This window comes from Peromyscus eremicus, chromosome 4 (assembly GCF_949786415.1).
Source record: "Peromyscus eremicus chromosome 4, PerEre_H2_v1, whole genome shotgun sequence".
Classification (NCBI taxonomy): domain Eukaryota; kingdom Metazoa; phylum Chordata; class Mammalia; order Rodentia; family Cricetidae; genus Peromyscus; species Peromyscus eremicus.
In genome coordinates, this window is record NC_081419.1 from 81,012,680 (window position 1) to 81,034,218 (window position 21,539).

Sequence of the window (21,539 nt, forward strand, 5' to 3'; positions counted from 1 at the left end):
TTTTGAAAGATTGAAGACTATAAGTCGTATTTCTCTCTTACTTTTTCTTTTATGGTAGTACAATGCTTTACGTGTGTGTGTGTGTGTGTGTGTGTGTGTGTGTGTGTGTGTGTGTATGTGAGTGAGACACCTATTTACTTAAAACCTATAGAGAAAAGTAGTTGCTGTGAGTGTTGAAGAATAGGCCTAATAGAATTTTAGGAGTTAGTTTCTCAAACTGGATGACTGGATTTCACACATACATCTGCAAAGTCACCACATTATACATTTTGATTTTCATGACAGCAGGAGAAAATCTTAAAAGCTTTGTCTCCAATATTTTTCGAAGCAATGAACACACTAGAATTTTAAGTTGTGCTTTGATGGGGAGCTGGAGAACACAGTGTCCTAAAATGCATGATTTCTTAACTAAGAATAAGATTTAAACACCAGTAGCAAAGGCCATTTGCATAACTCAGCCTCTCACTAGCTCAGCTGAGCTTAATTGTAATTCAGTTTCTGCATTGCAATGCTGGGCCTCTCTCTATAAAATATGCAACATATAACATAACCAAGGGCACAGACCTACTTTCTTTGCTTGTGATCTACTTAATTCATTTTTCTAGCAGAAGTGTGTGTAAGAATAATATAGCAAGGATCTATATCTCTTTTACATGTTTATTTTTGGTATATATATATATATATATATATATATATATATATATACACATACATATACATTTAAGTAAAGACCATATTAAATAAAAGTGATATATATTTATTTTTTCTGGGCCTAAGATTTTGTTATTTATTTCTAGCTTTTCAGAGAAAAAATAAATTTGAAAAATATTAGCTAGCTGCCATGTCATTTGAGTATTTTACACTACACAGACTTTATGAGCTAATCATGTGAAAAAGTGTATAAACATGTCTGTCAAGTTCACATGGATGTTACATTACAGGCCCGCAAGTAAATACCTTTATATGTTAAAAAAAAACTCCTGCTGGGATACCATTCCTAAATCTACCACTAGCTTATATATTCTGGGTACTTGGAAACACAAGGGTATGAGAAAATCTTTGCTTAACATTCTCCCCTCTTATATTTAAACAGTCTTCACCCTGTTTCATGGGTTGCTTTAACAAATGTCAATGACAGGCCTGGGATAGGAAGGCTGATAAAGGTGAGGATTATATTTTATGAATAATTTCCAGATGTGATATTTTGGGCACACAGATTCCTCTATAGGAAGCGATATACAGAAACAACATGGATCTTACAGTTTTATCAGGACAATGCAAGTAGCTTTCGGCAAGGCTGGTTCCAACTCATCTGTGATAAATGAGAAGATAAGGCAATCAGTGCACACCATGACACTCCGTGCAGCTAGTTAGGCACACTTCAGAACTATTCAGGTGTGCTCACAAAGCTTATGAGACTTGCATGGGGGGTGTCGCAATATAAATACATCCTTCATGGTGGCCACTGGTAATGCAGGAATTGCCTTTCTAAAGGAATTGCCTTTCTAAGACTTAACCCAGGTCAGACATAAATAATAGACGTTAAGAGTTAGCTGTGGTCTTGAGGCTGCATTCCAGGCAGTGTGTTTCAGTTGGGTCAAAGGAATTTTCCCATTCTTCTCTCCAATAGTTCCTCTGCTTGAAAAATGCCTGCAAAATTCCATCACACCTTTGCGGGGACCACTTTGGGTCTCTAAAGGAGAAGGTTTCAGCCCCTCGGGTGCTAAGATGTACATCCAAGGAGTTCTTGGGGCCTTGTATCAACGATTAAAGTCTGCAAAAAATTATTACAAGCAGGTGAGTCATCCCTCTTCAAAAACTACCTTATTATATATATATATATATTTTTTTCAGATGTATTTGGTTCTATAGATTCAATGACTGGCATTGTGTTACAAAAGAACTGTGACATGTATTTTGTGAGCTCAGTGCCTATAAGAGAGCCAGAATGCTTCTGGACTCTTGAAGCCTGGGATAATGGGGCTAATTGTGTCTGTCTTTTGGTATAGGATGTCATATTTCTCATCTCTTCTCGCTGCTTACTCTGTAAAGCGAAAGCAGATCTTTATGTAGAAATTCTAGAGTCAGTTACACTATGGAAGGAAATGAATGGATCCCTACTCACCTGAAAGCTTAGAACCCTAGTTTTTCCTCCTGGTGTAAACTAACCTCACTATTGTTGAAGTGGGTCTAAAACCAAATCAGATTCTAGAGAAATGAATTGTGAATTAACTCCACCTCAAGAGTAACTTACTTCACTCACACTTATTTAACTTATCTATTTCAGAATTGGACTAAATTAAACTCCATTTTACCTTTTAATATCATTATATAGTTGTGTTATGTGTGTGTGTGTGTGTATATGTGTGTATAATGATAGATATTTTTGCAATAACTTTTGGGACACTTGATTTACTTAAAGAAGGATTTATATTGTAAACAGAATGTTGCAATTTTGATAATAAAAAAGAAGCTGTGACATTAAAAAAAACTTCCCTTTTAGACTTAAGTGAAACCATCCTTTTCCTGTGGTAAGTAAGGATGAGGTTTATATTGTGAATTCGGAACTTCCATTTTAGAACTTGGCTCATTATCTCAGGCCACAGGCTGTTGAAAAATGAATATTTGAAAGCATCTCACTATCCTTTGCATACAGAGAGGAAGGGGAGGGAGGCATGAAATGAAAGCCTTGGTGTTCACACAGCACCTCCTGCTGTCTGTTCAGAAAAGGGCAGCTCACAATGTGTGGAAGAAAGTTCATGATAGTGTTGAGAACTTCCAACGGTGTCTCAGAGAAACTTTACAGGCAACGTGTATTTAGTTTGCTTTTTAATTAATTTCAGTGAACCAGGGAGGATTAATAACTACTATAGACATTTTGACTAAAATTCAAACTTCTTTATGTTTTATTAGACTGTCATATAAAAAAACTAGTATAATAACTATGGTATTATCTTTAACTTATTTTATATTTAAATATTGATGTTCAACATATATTGATATAATCAAATGGATTATGACTTGCTGAATTATAGTTGTTTATTTGCTGTTGTATATTTTGGTTCCACTTACTGGAGGGTTTAAAGTTATTTAATGCTTAAAAAAGCCTATGTCCTTTTTCTAATGCAAGAAAAGCACTGTTTAAATAAAATCTGGAGGGAAGCACTTTCTAAGTGTCATTGGAAGTGAGGGTTGGGGAGACAGAGGCATCTGGACGGCAGCAGCCTCTCTCATTTCTGCTGCTCTAAACACTGAAACATCCAACTGGCCTCAAACATTAAACTTAAGAGTGCAGTACATTGTGGGGAAAAAGGGCCTTGAGGACTGCTGCTTTGATTTAAAGAATGCACTACTCAAAATGATGACCAATGTATCTGATTAAATTTTAAATGTAAACATGAACAAAATTTCACAACTTTAGTTTGTCCCAAGTTGTCTATTTAGCTACTCTATAAGAATTTCAGTGTTAACGCTAAGTTTAAGAAACCTTAAAAATCTAGTTTCCTTGCTATTTCTTTTCCAGATTTATCTCTTATTACATTGTAACAGTGTTAAGCTTCACATTATACATAAGTTTTAAAGTAAAGTATACAGATAAAGGCAAGGAAGAATGTCATGAATTTGCAAAAATTTTCTATTTTTTTAGTTGTGTTTAGTTATATATATTTTGTGTCTCTTTTCCATTGCTTTAATGTTTTAAAAACTCACTATAGTGGTACTGTTACAATGCCACCACGGGCCAAGTGTTAAGCCTGACAATATCTTTATTTTATGAGTAGGAGTTCATATCAAATGTCCTCCTCAGCATTAATGAGCTTTATTTGAACTGCATTACTTCATTTGACCTTCCAGAAAGCCGTTTTTATGTAGTGTTCTGTCTAAGCGTGTTAAGGAATCGTTAGACAGGTGACATGTGGATGAATGATGGTTCCTATTTTGTTAACAAATCTTGAGTTTATAAAATTGTAGGACTGTATTACCTCTTGATATCATTTCCATTTATACCACTTCTGATACCCCATGTGAAAATCATGCTGTTTTGTTGTCTGTCAAAATATAGTGGATTTAAAATGTTGATATTACCAAAGGGACTTCTCTTAAACAAACTGTTACATGATAACTTTAAAGGAAAAGTCAGGGCTACTGGTTTTGTATTTATGAACCTACTCATTTTTTTTTTCATTTTAAACTTTAGTTTGGTATTATAGCATGCAGCTGAATTAAGCACATTACTTATGGTGGTCTTAAATATATACTGTTTGTGAGTAATAAAGTGAGATATTATACTTAAGACAGCTTAAAGTCACTTAGTCTTCCATTTATCACATATATTTCCTTAAGAGTGGAAACCTCTTAGAAATCGCTGAGAGCTAAGCAGAATCTGCTTAATTGGTAATCTTTGAAACAGCATAACCGCTTTTAGATGAAATGTAGTTAACACTTTCATCAGGGCCAGCTCCAGCTCATTAGCATTCTTGTTATGTACTGGTGCTGTTGGTGGGGGTGTTGGAGTAGGAATGCCATTGTGTCGAGTTCCAGTGTTTGGGGACAAACACTGCTGTGGAAGGAACGTGTGAAAAGGCCACAGTCTTGTCAGTGAATGAGCAAGGCTGTGCTTTCTGTGTGCTTCAAGCAGGGGAGCTGTCATTCATGGCTAACACAGCCAAAGAGAGGCCAAAACACAAGGCTGCACTACCTTTTAAAATGATATTAGTGATTTTTAAACGCGATCTTCTTTATTTATGATCCTACACAGAGCTTTAGTTGCTGTCGGTAAACAAAATATGTCAGTCTGTTCAGAAATACTGTAAAAATGAAAAACGTCCATGGAAGTGTGCCAGGCAGCTACAGTAATTAGGGCTTGGAATAGCTGATCAGCAGTGTGAAGGACAAACATGGTTTGGGGAAAACTTCATCTCTGGAAGCCCCTTGTCTTCCTGATTTAGATACTTCTTTGCTTCCTGCCCCCACAACTAACAAATTCCTAGAGTTTTACATAATTAATATAGCACTTTGTCCTTCATTAAAAAATATCATTTTTGGAAGGGTCCATAAGCTCTCTATTTTAATAATTTAAAACTGTTAATGACCGTTTCAGTTATTAGAGCTTGTACAATCACTCCTGAGTGTCAGACAGGAACCCAGGAACCGAGGAAATGGCTGCCCCACCCTCCTGGTGGACGCCTTAACTCTGGGCTTGCAGACACTGCTGGCGGACACAAGGTGCTTTTATCCTGTAACTGCGAAGTCGTACTCCTACATTTTCAGCACTTTGGAAAAGAGTGATCAACTTCGAGTTAAATTTTAGCTTATGTAAAACAAAATGAATAAAAAAAAAAAAACCCTCAAACATTTCTTACAATCTGGAGGCATTTCCTAAACTTCACCTGAATAATTGAAACACACAAGCAGTTTCTTTTTATGTCTGAAAATGCAGGAAAGTATTTTATTTCTTAGTTTTATTTTGAAAATGAGTACTTGGGCTATTTATAATAATTCATTACTTAGTCAAGTTTGTTGAGAACTATGATTTTGGTCTGAGTGACTTTAATATTTTTGTATGTGTTTTTTTTTTTAAGGAAAAACTAATTTAAACAAAGTAATCTTTGTCAGTGTATTTATATGCACTTTTAAAAAATTTAATATTTGAGGCACTGGGTTGAGAAGTCCAGACGTTGAATTTCTATTTAAAAACTTAGTTTTCACTGTTTAAATTGCAGCTATATTGTGGTTTTGCTTTATTAGCATATTATTAAATAAGGAAATAACCAGATAATTTCAGTATGTGCAGGTTTTACAGTTCAAAATTGAAATATATTTTATTAATATCCAAATTAAGATTTTCATAATCTTTTACATTTAAAAAATTTATAAGCCAAAACGAATAACTTTAATGATACTTTCAATATAATTTTTATAATTTTATAGTTTTATAATTATGTAATATAATTAAATATACAATAACAATATTGTTCTCATAAAAAATGATCCAGCTCAAAATATACTTGAGTTGCATTTAGCACTGACAGAAATTTGTTTGTTAGAAAAAGAGAAGAAAATTTAATATTTCATTTTCCTAAAAGAAGTGTTTGAAACGTGTTTTTTTTTTTTTTGGATCCTTTGTTTAAGGTCAATTGAAATCAGTCGTTAGTCTTTGTCTTACCAAGAGACTGTGCATTTCTGTTTCTCCCTTTATACTGTACGTACTGGACACAGCAAATCAAGTGGAGTGTTGCCTCGGGTTAGCCTTTCTGGGATGAAACTCAAAATGTTTGGCTTATGAACAACCTTCTTAATGTCCTTTGAAATCTCTGATGGCAGTCTCTAATCCCTACGCGTGAGTCACCATCAGGCCTATGAGAACAGAGTGCTGTCATTTCGAACACGTAAAACTCCTTTAAGGTTCTTACAGGGAATTTTTTTAGCATATTAGATTGTTCGCAGATTCTAGGGATTGTTGATTTTCCCGTGAAACCAAGCTGCGTTCTAGTTACTTGAAGTATTTTAAGAACCTTAAACTTGTGTCTTTTTCTAAGTGTCATGCTTTGAGCAGGCCTAACATCAGTTAAATGAAGTGAAAATTGCATTCTTGTCTTGATAGAGATGAAAATGGATTTCTGGTCATGAAATAGATGTAGTTGTCACTTTTTAAAAAGGTGTCAGCAGTTTGCTTCAGCGAGTAAGGTGCCAATTCAGTATGGCAGTAAACTTGTGATCTGAGCAATCAATAAAAGGCTTCAATAACTTCTGCTTCATTACACTTATAATAAGAGGCTATAGATCCACGGCACATAAAATGTTGATAAAGAGGATATGTGGGGATCGACTGGAACAATTTGGTGGAAGTACAGTAAGTGCAATATTGCCATCTAGAGTTTGTGCATAGGTAATTATTACAGAGGGGGAAATGGTCATGGAATAAAAGACAAAGTGATACCGAAATGCTTTTTATTTTCTGTCATTTATCTGGGACACATTTATCTTCACGGAATGTTTCATTTGACTTGTCATAAAGCAGTCAGGTCAGAAGGCACATCTTCAAATCTGTATTTTCCTCTAATTTTCTTAAAATTATATGACCAAATGTCAAATATGTATCCCTGGCCCCAAATTGGACTTTTTACCATGAAAACTCTTTATTGAATAACTCACTTTGGGTGGGTAGGGGTGGTGGAAGGAGTATTTTTGATGTGACACTCCAGGTATACAAAACCAGAGAAGTTTAACGACATCTCAGTTGGGTGCTTCTCAATGAAAACCATTGCTTCATTAATAAGAAACTCTCATTCAAAATTAAGCCAGCTTACCTTAAAGTAGCAGCCCAAATACATTTAATCTAAATGCTATAAGGCTCACGCAAAGACCGTAGACTTCCCTACTTATATAATTAATTATGACCACTTTAATGAAGAATGGGTTCCATCTGGGATTGGCTAAGAATATTTTTTTTATTTTTCATGTGATAGCAATATTTATCAACTTATTTTCCTGATCAATAAAAAATACTTAATTCATAACATGTTTTGAAAGAATGAGTATGGAAGTTGTTTTTAAATGAAGCATTATTGAACCATTTTTTCCACCTGAAGTTGTGGCTGCTTCACTGAAAAGTTTATAACAATCTTTTTTAAGAGTTTTATATGCTTAATACCACAATACAGATACAGTAACTTCGTGTGCCTGTGTATTGATTTAATAAGAAATCCAACTAGGGAGGTCCTCACTTCTTCCATGTGTTTGATATATATGTATCATATGTATATAACACATATATACATATGTATCATATATATGATATATACATGTATAAAACTTTGTTGAGCAAAGCCTTTAGAGTTCTCTGGGAAGAATGGTTTGGCATTAGCATATGAGCAATGCATTTAAAACATGCTGCTACATGTTTTGTGTTTTCTCATGCCTATGTGTAAGTTCTACCATAGAAAAAAACAGACATGAGTATGTCATTTTCATTTACTAACCACAATTTTATTCTCAAATATTGCATTGCATTTTCTCTGTATTTAACTTATGATAATTGTTAGAGACATCTATTTTATATCCAAATTCATAGTCATACTGAGTAGAAAGTATTTCATTTTGTAACCTCCAAAATAAGTCAAGTAAAATAAATCCAAATCCCTGAGAAACTTTCTTTGAGTTTCTCGGCCACATGCAGGTATTATTATACTCAACAGTTCAGAAATGGGGGTAAATTTTACAGAGTCACAGCAGCAAAGTGAAAGAGTGTGCTTGATAGATTTCCTGAACAGTTTCAGCACACACAGGTATTGTTTGTAAGAAAACAATCATGCCGAGTCCTCAGCTGGTTAGAGAGGGCACAACATTCTTTCTTCACCTGACATCCTAGCTCTTCCACTGGCATCCTGGCCCTGTCTTCTGCCCCTCCTCCCAAAGTATTAATGCTTGCCCAGAGCCTTGTGTGAATGGACAAGAATGTGATTTTTTTTGTTTGTTCTCTTGAAGGACTAAAATAGTGTTGAAGGCACATTCTTAGCAGGAAGAAAACTGCCTCTCTTGACAATTGTCTTGAAGTTTCTGTTGCTATTCATATGGATTAATACTGTAGATGATTGCTAGTAAATATCATTGGTTATTAAGAAGTCTGGCAAATTATTAAAGAGAGACTCTTTTTTGTTGTTATTACTATTCTATGAGGAAGGGTCTTACACAGCCCAGACTGGCCTCAAATTCTCCGTGTAGCAGAGGATGACCTTGAACTCCTGATTCTCCTGCTTCCATCTCTGAGTGCTGAAATTATATGTATGCACCACTATGACAGGCTTTATAGGGAGAATCTTAAGTGGAAACATTTTTGGGATCATTGCTTTTCATTTTATTTAGAAATAGACATTGTTTCCATCTCACCTGTTGGTAATAAACATCCATTGTTAAAACTCCAGCTGTCAATTTGATGCAACCCAGAGTCAATTGGGGGTGGAGGGGTGGAGTGCGGGGGTGGGGGTGGGGGGGAATGGAACCTTGAGGAATTGCCTTCACTGGATTGCCTTGTGGTCACAACTGCAGGACATTTTCTTAACTGTGAATTGATATAGGAGGGCTCAACCTACCATAGGCAGCCCCACCCCTAGGCTGGGCTGTATGAGAAAGTTAGCTGTGGAAGCTGGAAAGAGGAAGCCCATAAACAGTGTGCCTCCATGGTCTCTGCTTCAGTTCCTGCCTCCAGGGTCCTGTCTTTTGTTCCTGCCTTGGCTTCTCTTGGCAATGGACTGTTTTGGGATGCATAAGCCAAATAAACCCCTTTCTCCTCCAAGTGGCTTTTGATCAGGATGTTTTTATCACAGCAACAGAGATCAAACCAGGAGAGTCATCTTACAACAAATAGCTGATTTTTAAATATTATATATTTATTACATATATATAAGTAATAAAGATGGAGATGAATATAACTATGATTTTTATCTAATTTTCTGAAGCACAATCATTTATGGAGAGAAAACACAGCAAAAATTAATGTATCAACATTTAATATATGTCACTGAGAAGAAAAGGTTGAAAGTTCAGAGAATCATGTCACAAATAAAAGGCACAGTTACGATCAGAAATTTCATGACTGTCACAGATATTTGGGACTGAAACTGATTTAGAGTTCAGACACATTTGAGTTTTTTATATGCATATAAACAACATGATATCTTAGGAATAGGACTCAATTTTAAACATTAAATGCATCAGTGTTTCATATATAATTTATACACATAGCCTAAAAGGAAATTTATGCAGCACTTGTAGTACATTCACATGCTGACTGTGAACCACCAGGAGTGGATTTTTCTGCCTGTGATGTTCTTCAGCACTCAGAGTGTCTTGGAGTTTAGAATATTTCTTGTTCATAGTTTTGAATTCGGTGTGTTTAACCTTCACTCTCCAATTTACCATCCTCATGTGGTCTTACATTGAAAGAAGTTAAAATTTTAGAAAGTGAGAATTCAGCTTTTCAGTCTTACTGGCCACATTTCAAGTGCTCTATAGCTACGTTGTCATTTGGAATTTCAAGTGGACAATGCTGTTCTCAAAGAAAGATTATAATATTCCACTTGTGCTTCTGGCACTGGATCACTTTTTCCATAAGTAACAAAACAGTGGGAAGTCATTTAACATTCATAACTAATTTCAGAATTGGGGTTGGGTAGATGTTACTGTTTGAATCTGAAATGTCCCCCAACACAATCATGTTCTGTATGCTTGTCCTCCAGCTGAAGGCATTCTTGTGAGAGGCTGTGTAATATCGAGGAAGTGAGACCCAGCTCATCACCAGGGGTGGGCCTTGGAAGCTGATACCTGGCATTCTCTTTGCTTTTTGGTTTACCATTATGTGAACAGCCTCCGGCATGTTCCTGATGCCTTCTTTACCAGGCTGGCTGAAACCATGAGATCAAATAAACCTTCTCTGAAGGAGTTAGATAGTGTTGGCACAGTCACATGAAAGTAACTAAGACAATAGATACATCACTCTAGTCTTCCTTCACAAACAAAACAGAAATCAGATAAACAAATAGCACAGTGCTCACAATCTGTTCACTATCTAGTCACCAAGAAGACACATCTTTATGCTCTTCAGTGTCTTTGAGGATCCTGTAAATGAACTTACAGTGTGACACCTTTAGAAACTATGATTTTGCTAATCATTAAATTCACTTTACCTTGTTTGGTTAGTAAAGATTGCCCATCTTCCCCAAAGGAAATGATTAGAGAAACAAACCCAGTTCACTTGTGGAGGTTTCCTTCTGCTGCATGTGTGTTCCTACTAGGAACTAGGGATGTGCGTGCAGGAAAATTGTCCAATGGTTTGCCTTAAGGGGCTTGCGTTCTTGTTTTGTTGACAAAAATACCTATGATAAACTTGTAAGAAATACACGTATTAGTATATAATTAAGTGCTAAAATATATGATTTAGATGCTATGTATTATGGAAATTCACATAAAGGAAAATCAGCGCAAAACTAGAATCAAGGAATTTTGAGGTTGAAATTAATTTTCAATGCCAAATAACTCCAATTATCTCATTTTATAGATAATAACACAGTAATAAAGTTTACCTCATTAGATTGTTGAGAGGATTAAATCATATGCATAAGACTCATTATATGGTACCTGGAGTATAGTTAGCACAGAATATGGTTAGTAGGGATTATCCATATTTATCACTTTAGTATTAATACTATGGTTAAAGTAATTGAGATCAAGGTAGTAAAGTACTTGTATGAGGTGAGACAGGCAATGGTCCCATGACTTGCTGTCACTTTTAGAGTAGGCAAGGGAGGCGAGGAGGGTTGGAAATGAGGACACAGATAGCCATGACATGAAGACCATGGTAGGTAATATATTTTCAGACACCTTATACTTTGGTACAAGAAGATATCTGTGACCTTTGCAAGATAATGAAAACTTACAGCGAATAAAGTTGGAGGGCTAGTTTGCATTGAAGCAATAAGAGTAATGTAGAAGAAATAAGGCCTCTTCAAGGATGAGAATGCTCTACCTTTCAAAGGTTCATGGTACATTAAATAAAAAATGTCAAAACAGAACTTTAGAACCATTAAGTATATTTTACATGATTATACTTAAAATTAATTCTATCAAGAAAATTTCCTAATATACATAATTGCTCAATTTACATAGTAACTAAAATATTTATTAAAAATATCGATTTATAAGCTGTGTAGGTGATAGTTTGGATGGGTCAAAGCTTTAGAGTAATGTCTTCTACAGTTAGTTATCTTGTCACTGTGTCTTTGGGGTGTTTATTAGTCAGGGTTCTGTAAAGGAGCAGAACTGATAGAATGATTCTATATTTACTAAAAGGAGATTTTTTTTAAAAGAAGGGCTATGGACTGTGGTCTGGCTAGTCTAACGAAAGCTGTCTCACTACAGAAAAGCATAGAGTCCAGTAGTTGTTCAGCTGGGTGTCTCAGCTTGTCTTCAGTCAACATTGGGATCCCAAAGAAGTCGATTACAACACCAGCGAAGGAATGCACCTGCAACAGGGTGGATGAACTTGCCAGGGAGAGTGAGGGCAAGCAGGCAAACAGCAAAAATTTCCTTCCTTCATGTTCTTTGATGTGGGCTGGACCAGACAGTGTGGCCCAGATTTAGGGTGGGTCTTCCCACTTCAAATAAATGAACAACAACAACAACAAATCCCTCACAGATGTGCCCAGTTCCTTGGGTTTTAGTTGATTCTAGATGTAGCCAAGTTGACAACAATGATGAGCCATCACAGTATAATTTTATTCACAGATAATGATAACAAGATGTTTGCTACCCCATTCAAGACAGGTTGGAAATCCTATCTTCAGCGTGGGAAGTTGAACTCCAAAAGTGATTGGTTGCTGGAGAAGGCCACTGCATGTGGATAGTGTGTACTAAACTTACTTTAGATTACAATTTTTATTTGTTTATTTGTGTGTGTGTGTGTGTGTGTGTGTGTGTGTGTGTGTGTGTGTGTCTCGGGGGAGGGGAGGCACACGAATATCAGAGGACAATCTGCAGGGGTTGGTTCCCCTATTCTACCATACAGGTTCTGGGGCCCAAATTCAGATTGTCTGCCTTGGCAGCAAATGCCTTTACCCACAGAGCCATCTTGCTGGCTCCCTAAAGTGTACTCCAGAAAGGTAATAAATACATAGTGCTAGAAACCAAATTCACTTGCATGGCCCTAATAGGCAAATGAGTATTTTCTTTATTTTGTTTAAATCTGATTTCACTTTTCACAGTAGCAACTACTTGTAGTTGTGGGAGAAAAATGAAAGTTGAACTTGATTGAGACAAAGGGAATCTTTCTTTCAGGTAACTTTCAGCATTAAAAGATGCTTGCAATCTTCCTCTGTCTTGAAACTCACTGTGTACACCAGGCTGCCCCAAACTTTCAGTGACATATTTCCCTGTTTCTGCCTGCTGAGAGCTGGAATTACTATTATGATCAACCTCTTCTGGCTCAACTTTTGGATATGCAGTCTCTTAATAATTCCAAGCACAATCAGATTGGAGATCTGGAATTCAGTATGGAAACTTTGAGAGGACATAAGCACTTAGTCTGTAACAAAAATATTTGACTGCTTAAAAAGCATCTTGAATTACTAAGACTTCATAGAGGTTTTATGTGAAATGAAGTCACAATAATAAAGACCTGATTTAATAGGATTAGTGTCCTTCCCCCTCTCCCTCTTTTCCTCCCTCCCTCCCTCTCCCCCCTCCCCTCCTCTCTTCCCCCTCTCTTCTCTTCTTTTCCCCCCTCTCTTCTTCTCCCTCCCTCCCTCCCTCCCTCCCTCCCTCCCTCCCTCCCTCCCTCCCTCCCTCCCTCCTTCTTTCCCTCTTTCCTTTCCTCCCTCTCTCTCCTTTTCCCTCATCTTTTCTGTCTCCATCCCATCTCCTATGAGGATGCAATGAAGAAGTCAGTTTTGTACCATCCACTGAGAGTGATCTCTTTGCTAACTTCATCAGATCCCTCCAGTCTCCAGGTCTGAAAGAAATTCAGTTGTTAATCCACCTACCTACAAAATGTTACAGTATATCAAACTTACTAATAAACTGAGCCTTCCTGTTCAAATTGTTTTTAACATCTATGTAGGTGTTAAAACCACACATGCTTTGAGTTTCCAAAAAGTTAATGTCTTTCATAAAACTTTATACAAAATGTAAGTGTAATATAGCAGTATGATCATCTGATTTAACTATAAACACTTGAAATGACATGGCCCGTGTCTAGTACACAGCCTCTCTGATCTTGTTAGATTAATAATGATGCCTTTCTCAAACCGTTATGCGTTTATCTTAGTATTAGTATTATTCTTTTGAACATCCACAATGATGATAATTTTATTATTGTAATGTAGATTTCATATTTGGACATACAAAAGTTAGGTTTTTGTCAAATCTGGTAAAAAAATTAGTGTACATATAAAAACAGATTTATGAACTACATACAAAGAAGCAAATGTTTTTCATTAGAAATTAATTCAAAGATAAATATCATCTATTTTAGAGAAACTTCCAAATGCTTATGCAATTTTACTTAATACTTCTTATTGAGAGTTTTATCCTGTGGGGGCCTATTTTACATTGATGAATGTTATTTTCACTAGTGATTTTTGACATGGACTTTCTGGAGTACAAGGATACTCATAGTGAATTTTGCTTTTTTCTGGCCACTAAAAATCTGACATATCTTCAGAGCAACTGTTTTATTCTTTAGACAAGCTACTCTACTCCTTTAACAGTGTGAGTCAGGGGACTGACCGCTCACAGGCTGAGTACTTGCCTACTGTACAGGAAGCACCAGGCTTGATCCCAAGCACCACAGTGAACAAACAAAATAAATTTGCTAATTAATTAACTTCAGGAAAGAGGAGATAAGTCCTGAAACAATGAATAAAAAATAGGAGAATCTGAATGCATAGATTCAAACCCAGGTTACATTATTTGACCCACACTGAGATGCCCCACAAGTTAGTGAAAGTTTTCAATTTTCTCATCTAAAAACAAGAGTTAATAAGAGAGTTATTTCAAAAATGTACACATAATTTCTTTAAAATGACATGAAACCTCCAAGCTTGGTGGTGCAAATCGATAATCTCAGCTACTTAGGAGGCTGAGGCAGGAGGATAGAAAGTTCAAAGCCTGTCCCAGTCTGTCTGGGTTACAGAGTCAGTCCAAGGTCAGCATGGACAATCTGATGGCTAGTGAGGTCTTGTCTCAAAATAAAAAAAAAAAGGAAGGAAGGAAAGAAAAACAAAAAAGAAAGAAATGAAGAGAGCTTAGGGGTGGAGTATTTTCCTAGTTTCCTAACAAAACTGGATGTTACCGATGTTTCGGTTCCCTGGGTTCGAATCCCTGTATTACCAAATGAAATAGTGTCTGTTATTTTCCTGGGGTTACAGTGGCTGTTCTTAGGACTTACTCCACCCATAACTGTTGATAACCCAGGTAAGGAGTTTGAAAACCTTTCTCCAATTGCTGTTCCGAATCCAAGTGATATTTTGACTCATAGTCGTCTTTCTTTTCTAGTGTATTTGGCATTACTAATTCATCACACCTTCCACATTTTGTTTGTTTGGGGGAGTGTTCTCCAGATCTGACAGCACAGGATCCTGTAAGCCCCTGTGTGCTTCTTCCTTCGACCTGGGGCGGAAGCAGGGTCTGCTTTAGCTATGCTCTTAGGAGTGGCCTTTGATGCTTGGTACATTGAAGTTCTCTATCTCATTTTTTCTTTTTATTAGGATATATTAATTGCACATAATAAGCTTATTTTTACATATGTGTATAATGTATTCTGGGCCTGGAGAGACGGTTCAGTAGTTCAGAGCACTTTCTGCTCTTCCAGAGGACCTAAGTTGGGCTCCCACCACCTCTAACTCCAGCTCTGGGGACCCTGATGCTTCTGTTGACCTCTACAGGCACCACATCTACATGGTGCACAGATGCAATACAAAAAGAAGTCTTTTGAAATATAACGTGTTCTGATCATATTCATCCCTCACTACCCTCTCTTGTTCCCTTTTCCTCTCCTTTCATGTCTGTCAGTCTTTCTTTCTTTTCTGGGTAATCATCAGTTTTGTTAGTATTGTTTATAGAAACATGGAGAAGTGGTTATTTATAGCGGCTACACCTGTGAAGAAAACTTTCTTTTTCCTCTAGCAACCATTAATTGTTATCGATCCCTGGGGAAGGCTGGGGCCTCGTGAGCCTCTCTCTCATTCAGGCCAATGTTAACGTACCCGATCTTGTGCAGGTAATAACAGCTGCTATAAATTCAAAGACACAATGGCCATGCCATACTAAAGATGGTATTTCATAATGCTCCACTTCCTCCTTCAGCTCTTACATTACTTCTGACCATATCATCACGTTCCCTGACCAGGTCTAATGAGCCAGGTCTCTTTCTAGGGCTGACTGGGAGGCACTGAGATTAAAGGTACCAGCAGACAGTCTTCTGGGCGGGCACAGGCCCCTCTGCAGTGGGCATATTCCCACTGTCCTAGTCATCATATAACATGTGCCAGGTCTGCAGGCCTGGGACAGTATCCTTGGGATGCAGGTGCTTGTCATGGTGGCACATTTCTGTAGTCCTAGAACTCAGGAATCAAGGCCAGGAAGATCATGAGTTCAAGGTTGTATTATTTATTTTATTTACTTATTTATTTTACATGTGCAAGTGTTTTGCTTGTGTATTTGTCTGTGCACTGTGTTTGCATCTGGTGCTCAGAGAGGCCTAGAAGAGGATGCAGGGTCTCCTGGAACTGAAGTTACAAACAGTCTTGAGCCACCATGTAGGTGCTAGAAATCAAACCTGGGTCCTCTGGAAGGGCAGTGGGTACACCTCACTGCTGTGTCATCTCCAGAGCCTCTATTTCTTGATGAACATTTTGGGATCGATTTAAATTGTTTTCTTTATGATCTAACTGTCTGTTACAGATTCTTTACGGGTTACATATTCTGCAGATTTAATTCCATGTATAAAGATTTATTTCTTACATGTAAACTTATTCTAAGTAAATGTATTTTACTCAAATTTGTTTTTTGTTTTTAAATAAAGCCTGTGCGCGCGCGCGCGTGTGTGTGTGTGTGTGTGTGTGTGTGTGTGTGTGTGTGTGTGTGTTCAGCATCAGCTCAGGTATGTACTGACCAGCCGTTGGAGCACTGTTGCTTTAGGTCAAAGCTTCTTTAGATTTGCCCTCGATAGGAACTTCTTGTTGTTTTAAGGCAAGCACAGGCCAGCCTCATGACTTTGAAACAGCACTCTATATCCTCCAAAAATTCTGCTGTGTAATTTCCAAAAAAGTATCCAGGAACCTACCAGAGTTTTTGAAAAACCAGGACCTTGCCATGGAATTGGACTATTTTCTAGATCTGGTGCACAACCAGTCTGAGAGCGGAAGGGAACGGGAAAGGAGGAATGAAGGTAAAGTCTTGAAAGTTTGCATTATTCATTTTATTTAAACTCTTTGACATTTTTGGAAACTATTTTTAAGATTATTTAAAATAACATACAAAGTAATTGGTTTCATTTTCACATATACACATCATACTTTATTCTTCTCTATTCTCTTCCTCTTCTGTTCCCTTTTTGTTGGTCCTTTGCTTCCAACACACACCCACGGAGAGGAGGTGTCTCTGAGGAAGACTGAGAGCAGCACTAAGTCAGCTGTACAATCATCAGTAAGAAGGCAGTTTGACAGGCCAATGAACAAAGCAACAATAGTAGGTTCTCCACTAGAGCCTCTGACCTCTCCAGGTACAAACTCGCAATCAGGCTTAAAGTACCAGACGTAAGCTCTTCCTGTGGGCGTGCAATCCAGTCAGAAAGCAGTTGGTTGCCCCAGTGAGTCATGCCACTCCTGCAACATTGGGTACATCTTGCCTGGCTTGTTATTATTGTAGCTCTTGAGCTCCACAGCTGGTTAGGACTTTGGGTGACTTTTCTTTGCCAGTAACCTGCAAACATAGCATGTTTTAGCACTAGGGATGCTAGCCAGCAGGGAGAATCCCAAGTTTTGGTTCTCTCCAGTCTACTAACATGTTCAGCTGTGACGTTTTGCTTATTCACCTGTGTGTGTTGGAGGCAGAGTTCGCTTTATAGCTTATTCTAGTTTTGAGTCCATGATCCACTTGACTCAGCCTCTGAAATCTTCGGATTACAGGCATGCTCCACTACACATGGCTCAGGTGTTATATATTACTATGGCTAATTTTAGTTTATAAGCATGCATTTGTTCTGATAGCATAAAATTTAATTTTTGAAACCATTTACAAATATCACTGTAAAATGAACATAACCCAATGTTTATAACATAATCGTAATTCATAACAGTAACTAAATGTTAAGAAAATAAAAATCAAGGCAGCATTCTTCTAATGACAATGGTTTTCATAAAAGGGTGTGAGTTTAAGGCAAACAAAGCATTTGGTTATATTTAGACAATGATTGTAAATTAGAAATACAAAAAGTAGGAATTGAAAGGGAGGTCATTGCTATCTGCCACCCCAACCCCAGTAAATATTTGTTTTTAGAGTATCAAGGAGAAAAGCTTCTGGGGGAGGTGGAGCAGTGATGATAATGATGATATTGTCTTGTATTTTGTACCAATATACATATGAACTGCATTTGTTTCCTGGCATTTTAGTTTTTGCAAGGGCTTCAGTGTATATTAGAAATGTTTTCTCTGTCTCCCAATGTTCCTATTAATAAAAATAATAATTATTCTATATAACCTTTTCTTAGAACTGTTTGGTTTATGACTAGTTTTTTTTAATTAAATAAAAGGCAAACATGAAGCATATAAGCTTTCTTTGTCTAGGGGGTCCATTCTTTAGAGAAGGAATGTTTCTGCATTTTATAATATTGATATTTCTTTGAAATGTATAAACTAGATTTTCTAGTTCCAATGGCAATTGCTTTATGTAAGTTGGACCCAAAGTTTCATTAGAAGACAAGAACAGGAATGCAGTGTACTTGTTAGGGAAATAACAGATCTTTTTTGTATTGTAATGTTTTATTTTTCTGATTAAAAGGTTATATGCCATATTATTAATGATTATAGAAGCATTTTCTAGGCGTATTCATGTGTATGTATATATCTACACATATATACATATAAGCAAACCCCCCAGCATATATACTTTTGCTTTTGACAAGTAAAATGTGACTTATTTATTATTCTATACCACTCTTTCCATGTCATGACATAGACAGGGAATTGCTAATACTGTACACATTTTGCTGTGTTAGGCTTTGGGGTGAAATTAATTATATGTCACACCAATTATATGTAAGTCACCTCAAGAGCCAGGGAGGAGTTAAAATGCAGTGTCAAATTTACCATTGAGAGGATAAATTTGGGGATAAGATTTTGACATTAAGCTAAATGAGCTCCTCTTATGGAGCAGATACCATCAAGTTGAGATAAAGTGATTGAGGTACTATATGCCGTCCCTTGAGAGTAGCAGAGAATCACCACAGAAGAGGGGAGAAGCCTGCCAACCAGAGAGCAGCAGGGAGGAAAGGAGCAGGGAGCAGGGAAGGAGGGAGAGAGGCAGGCAGAGAGAGAGAGAGAGAGAGAGAGAGAGAGAGAGAGAGACAGAGACAGAGACAGAGACAGACACAGAGAGACAGACACAGAGACACAGAGAGAGAGACTTTACAAAGACATTGATGTTACACATCTCACCAATGAGTGTCCTGAGCTGCTGACAAGGACGAGGGAGGAGAGAAGAGAGGAAGAAAGGTCGAATGTTCTTCCTGGGAGGTCAGTGGCATCAGAAGGTTCCTTGTTCATAGAGTACAGGTCAATCACCTCTTCCATTGTGGTTCTGTATAACTCCTAGTGGACATTCAGGATGCTACCCATCTCCATTTAAATGGGGAGCACCATGTTGTAATTGATAGTCTAACACATAATGTTTTCACACCTATGCTAGTAATGGTGAGTATGAACTTTAGACTTATAATGATCAGAACAAGTAATTTTTACATTTCACTTCTCTTTAGATATTCAATAGCCTAATAAGTTGGGCTTGTACACACTCCATCCAAAGATGAGTCAGTGTGCCATCTTCATGCAACCTTTTTTTTGTTTCATTTCTGTCACTTTTAACACAAAAATAACTCGTTAGAAAAACTAGAAATACATTCCTCTGTGTTCCCTGGCTGCTGTGTTTTCTCCACAATTCATCCATCCACATTTTGTTCACCTCGCTCTGCTCATCTTAACCATATAAAGTTGTAAACATTCTTTGTGTGTGTGTGTGTGTGTGTGTGTGTGTGTGTGTGTGTGTGTGTGTGTGTTTCGAGACAGGGTTTCTCTGCATAGCTCTGGCTGTCCTGGAACTCACTCTGTAGACCAGGCTGGCCTCAAACTCACAGAGATCTGCCTGCTTCTGCCTCTCAAGTGCTAGGACTACAGGCATGCACCACCACCACCTGGCATTGTAAACATTTTTTATAACTTAAGTATGCTTGAATTACCTGTGGTATATAATGGTAATTATTTCTCCCTGTTTGTCAATTATCTTAAAATTTTCAGTGTCTCTTGACATGTAATTAAATTTCTGTTTAATAACCTTTGTTACTTAAAAATAATAGTCTCTTAGTTTTAAAATTATGCTTAATTTATGCTTATTAAAACTTACACATCTAAGAATCCATACCCATGCCCATTATTTATGGTTTAAATTTAAATTTAAAAATTCATGGGTGTTAGAGAAATGGCTCAGTTTTTAAGATAGTGTATCTGTCTTGCAGTGGACTTGAATTCAGGTCCCAGCACCCCCATACTGAGCTGCTTTCAACCACCAGCAATTCAAGTTCCAGGGTGATTGGATGTTGCTTCATGGGAACCTGAAAAATAATAAAAATAAATCTCTGAAAACTTGTGTGTTGTGCAGGGGATTGGTAGTGCATGTACATATTTGTATTGGTGTGTGCAGGTTTGTATATAGGTTAGTGGTGTTTTCTATGACCCCTATCCACCGTATTTTTTGAGTCAAGGTCTTTCACTGAACCTGAAGCTTTCCATTTCGGTTAGACTGGATGGTCATGGAGCCCCAGGATCCTCCTGTCTCTGGGTCCCCAGAGCTAGACTTTCAGACACATGCTCTTAAGAACGTCTTTTGTCATGGATGCTGGGGATCTGAACTTCGATCCTTGTGTTGCATGGTAAACACTTTACCAATTGAGCCATAGCCTCAATGCCTAAAATTAAATATTTAATTCATATAGTTTACCTTCATAGTTATATACAGAGGATAAAAGCTGCTCTATTACTATAAAAGTTAATTCATTAGTTATTTTGTAGAACTTTAAAAATATAACTGGAGAGCCACTTGGTGTGCTCTTTCCTGGGCATGGCCACCAACAGTAAGTGCAAAAAATTACTTAATTGTATTTAATTGTTTATATAAATTAAAACGGATATTTAGGTATTTGGTGGCTAGCTATAGAATTTTCATTATAAATTCCAGTAGCAGAAAATAAGGCAGGAAATACAGCACCATTGGCAGCTTACTTACAGGAGACCTTATGATTTTGAATGCAAAACAAAGTATCAGGGCACTTCCATAAATAATTATTTCTTGTAATTTCATTTCAGGAGGCATGTTTCACTTATTACATATAGAAATTAGTTCTCAAGTCCCGACTCCTCCTGGTTTAAAAGAATCAAGGTGGAGCCGGGCGGTGGTGGCACATGCCTTTAATCCCAACACTCGGGAGGCCGAGGCAGGTGGATCTCTATGAGTTTGAGGCCAGCCTGGTCTCCAAAGTGAGTTCCAGGAAAGGGGCAAAGCAACCAATAGCATCCTTTCAGTGCCTATTTTGGGATGCACATCAGAAGACTGTACCTGACTGTCACTGGGAAAGATTGGTGGTGAGTGGATGGGAATTTGTGTATCCCTATCAGAGGAACTGCTACCAAAACACCACCTTCTCATATGCTTGGGTAGGTACTGCTGTGAGTCTCTCAAGGAAAGCAGGGAAAGGCAGAGGGCTTTGTCAGCTTCAGGAA

General features: G+C 37.3%; 1 protein-coding gene across 1 annotated transcript in view; it reads left to right on the forward strand.

Annotated features, from left to right (window-relative positions):
- The window catches only part of Dcdc1 (doublecortin domain containing 1), a gene marked incomplete at its 5' end in the record, with an annotated part of 398,886 nt that overhangs the window by 96,749 nt on the left and 280,598 nt on the right, over positions 1-21,539 (forward strand). The window contains one exon of the mRNA XM_059258913.1: positions 1,631-1,797. Within this exon, the coding sequence (XP_059114896.1) occupies positions 1,631-1,797 (167 nt within the window). The remainder of the gene's footprint in view (positions 1-1,630; positions 1,798-21,539) is intronic.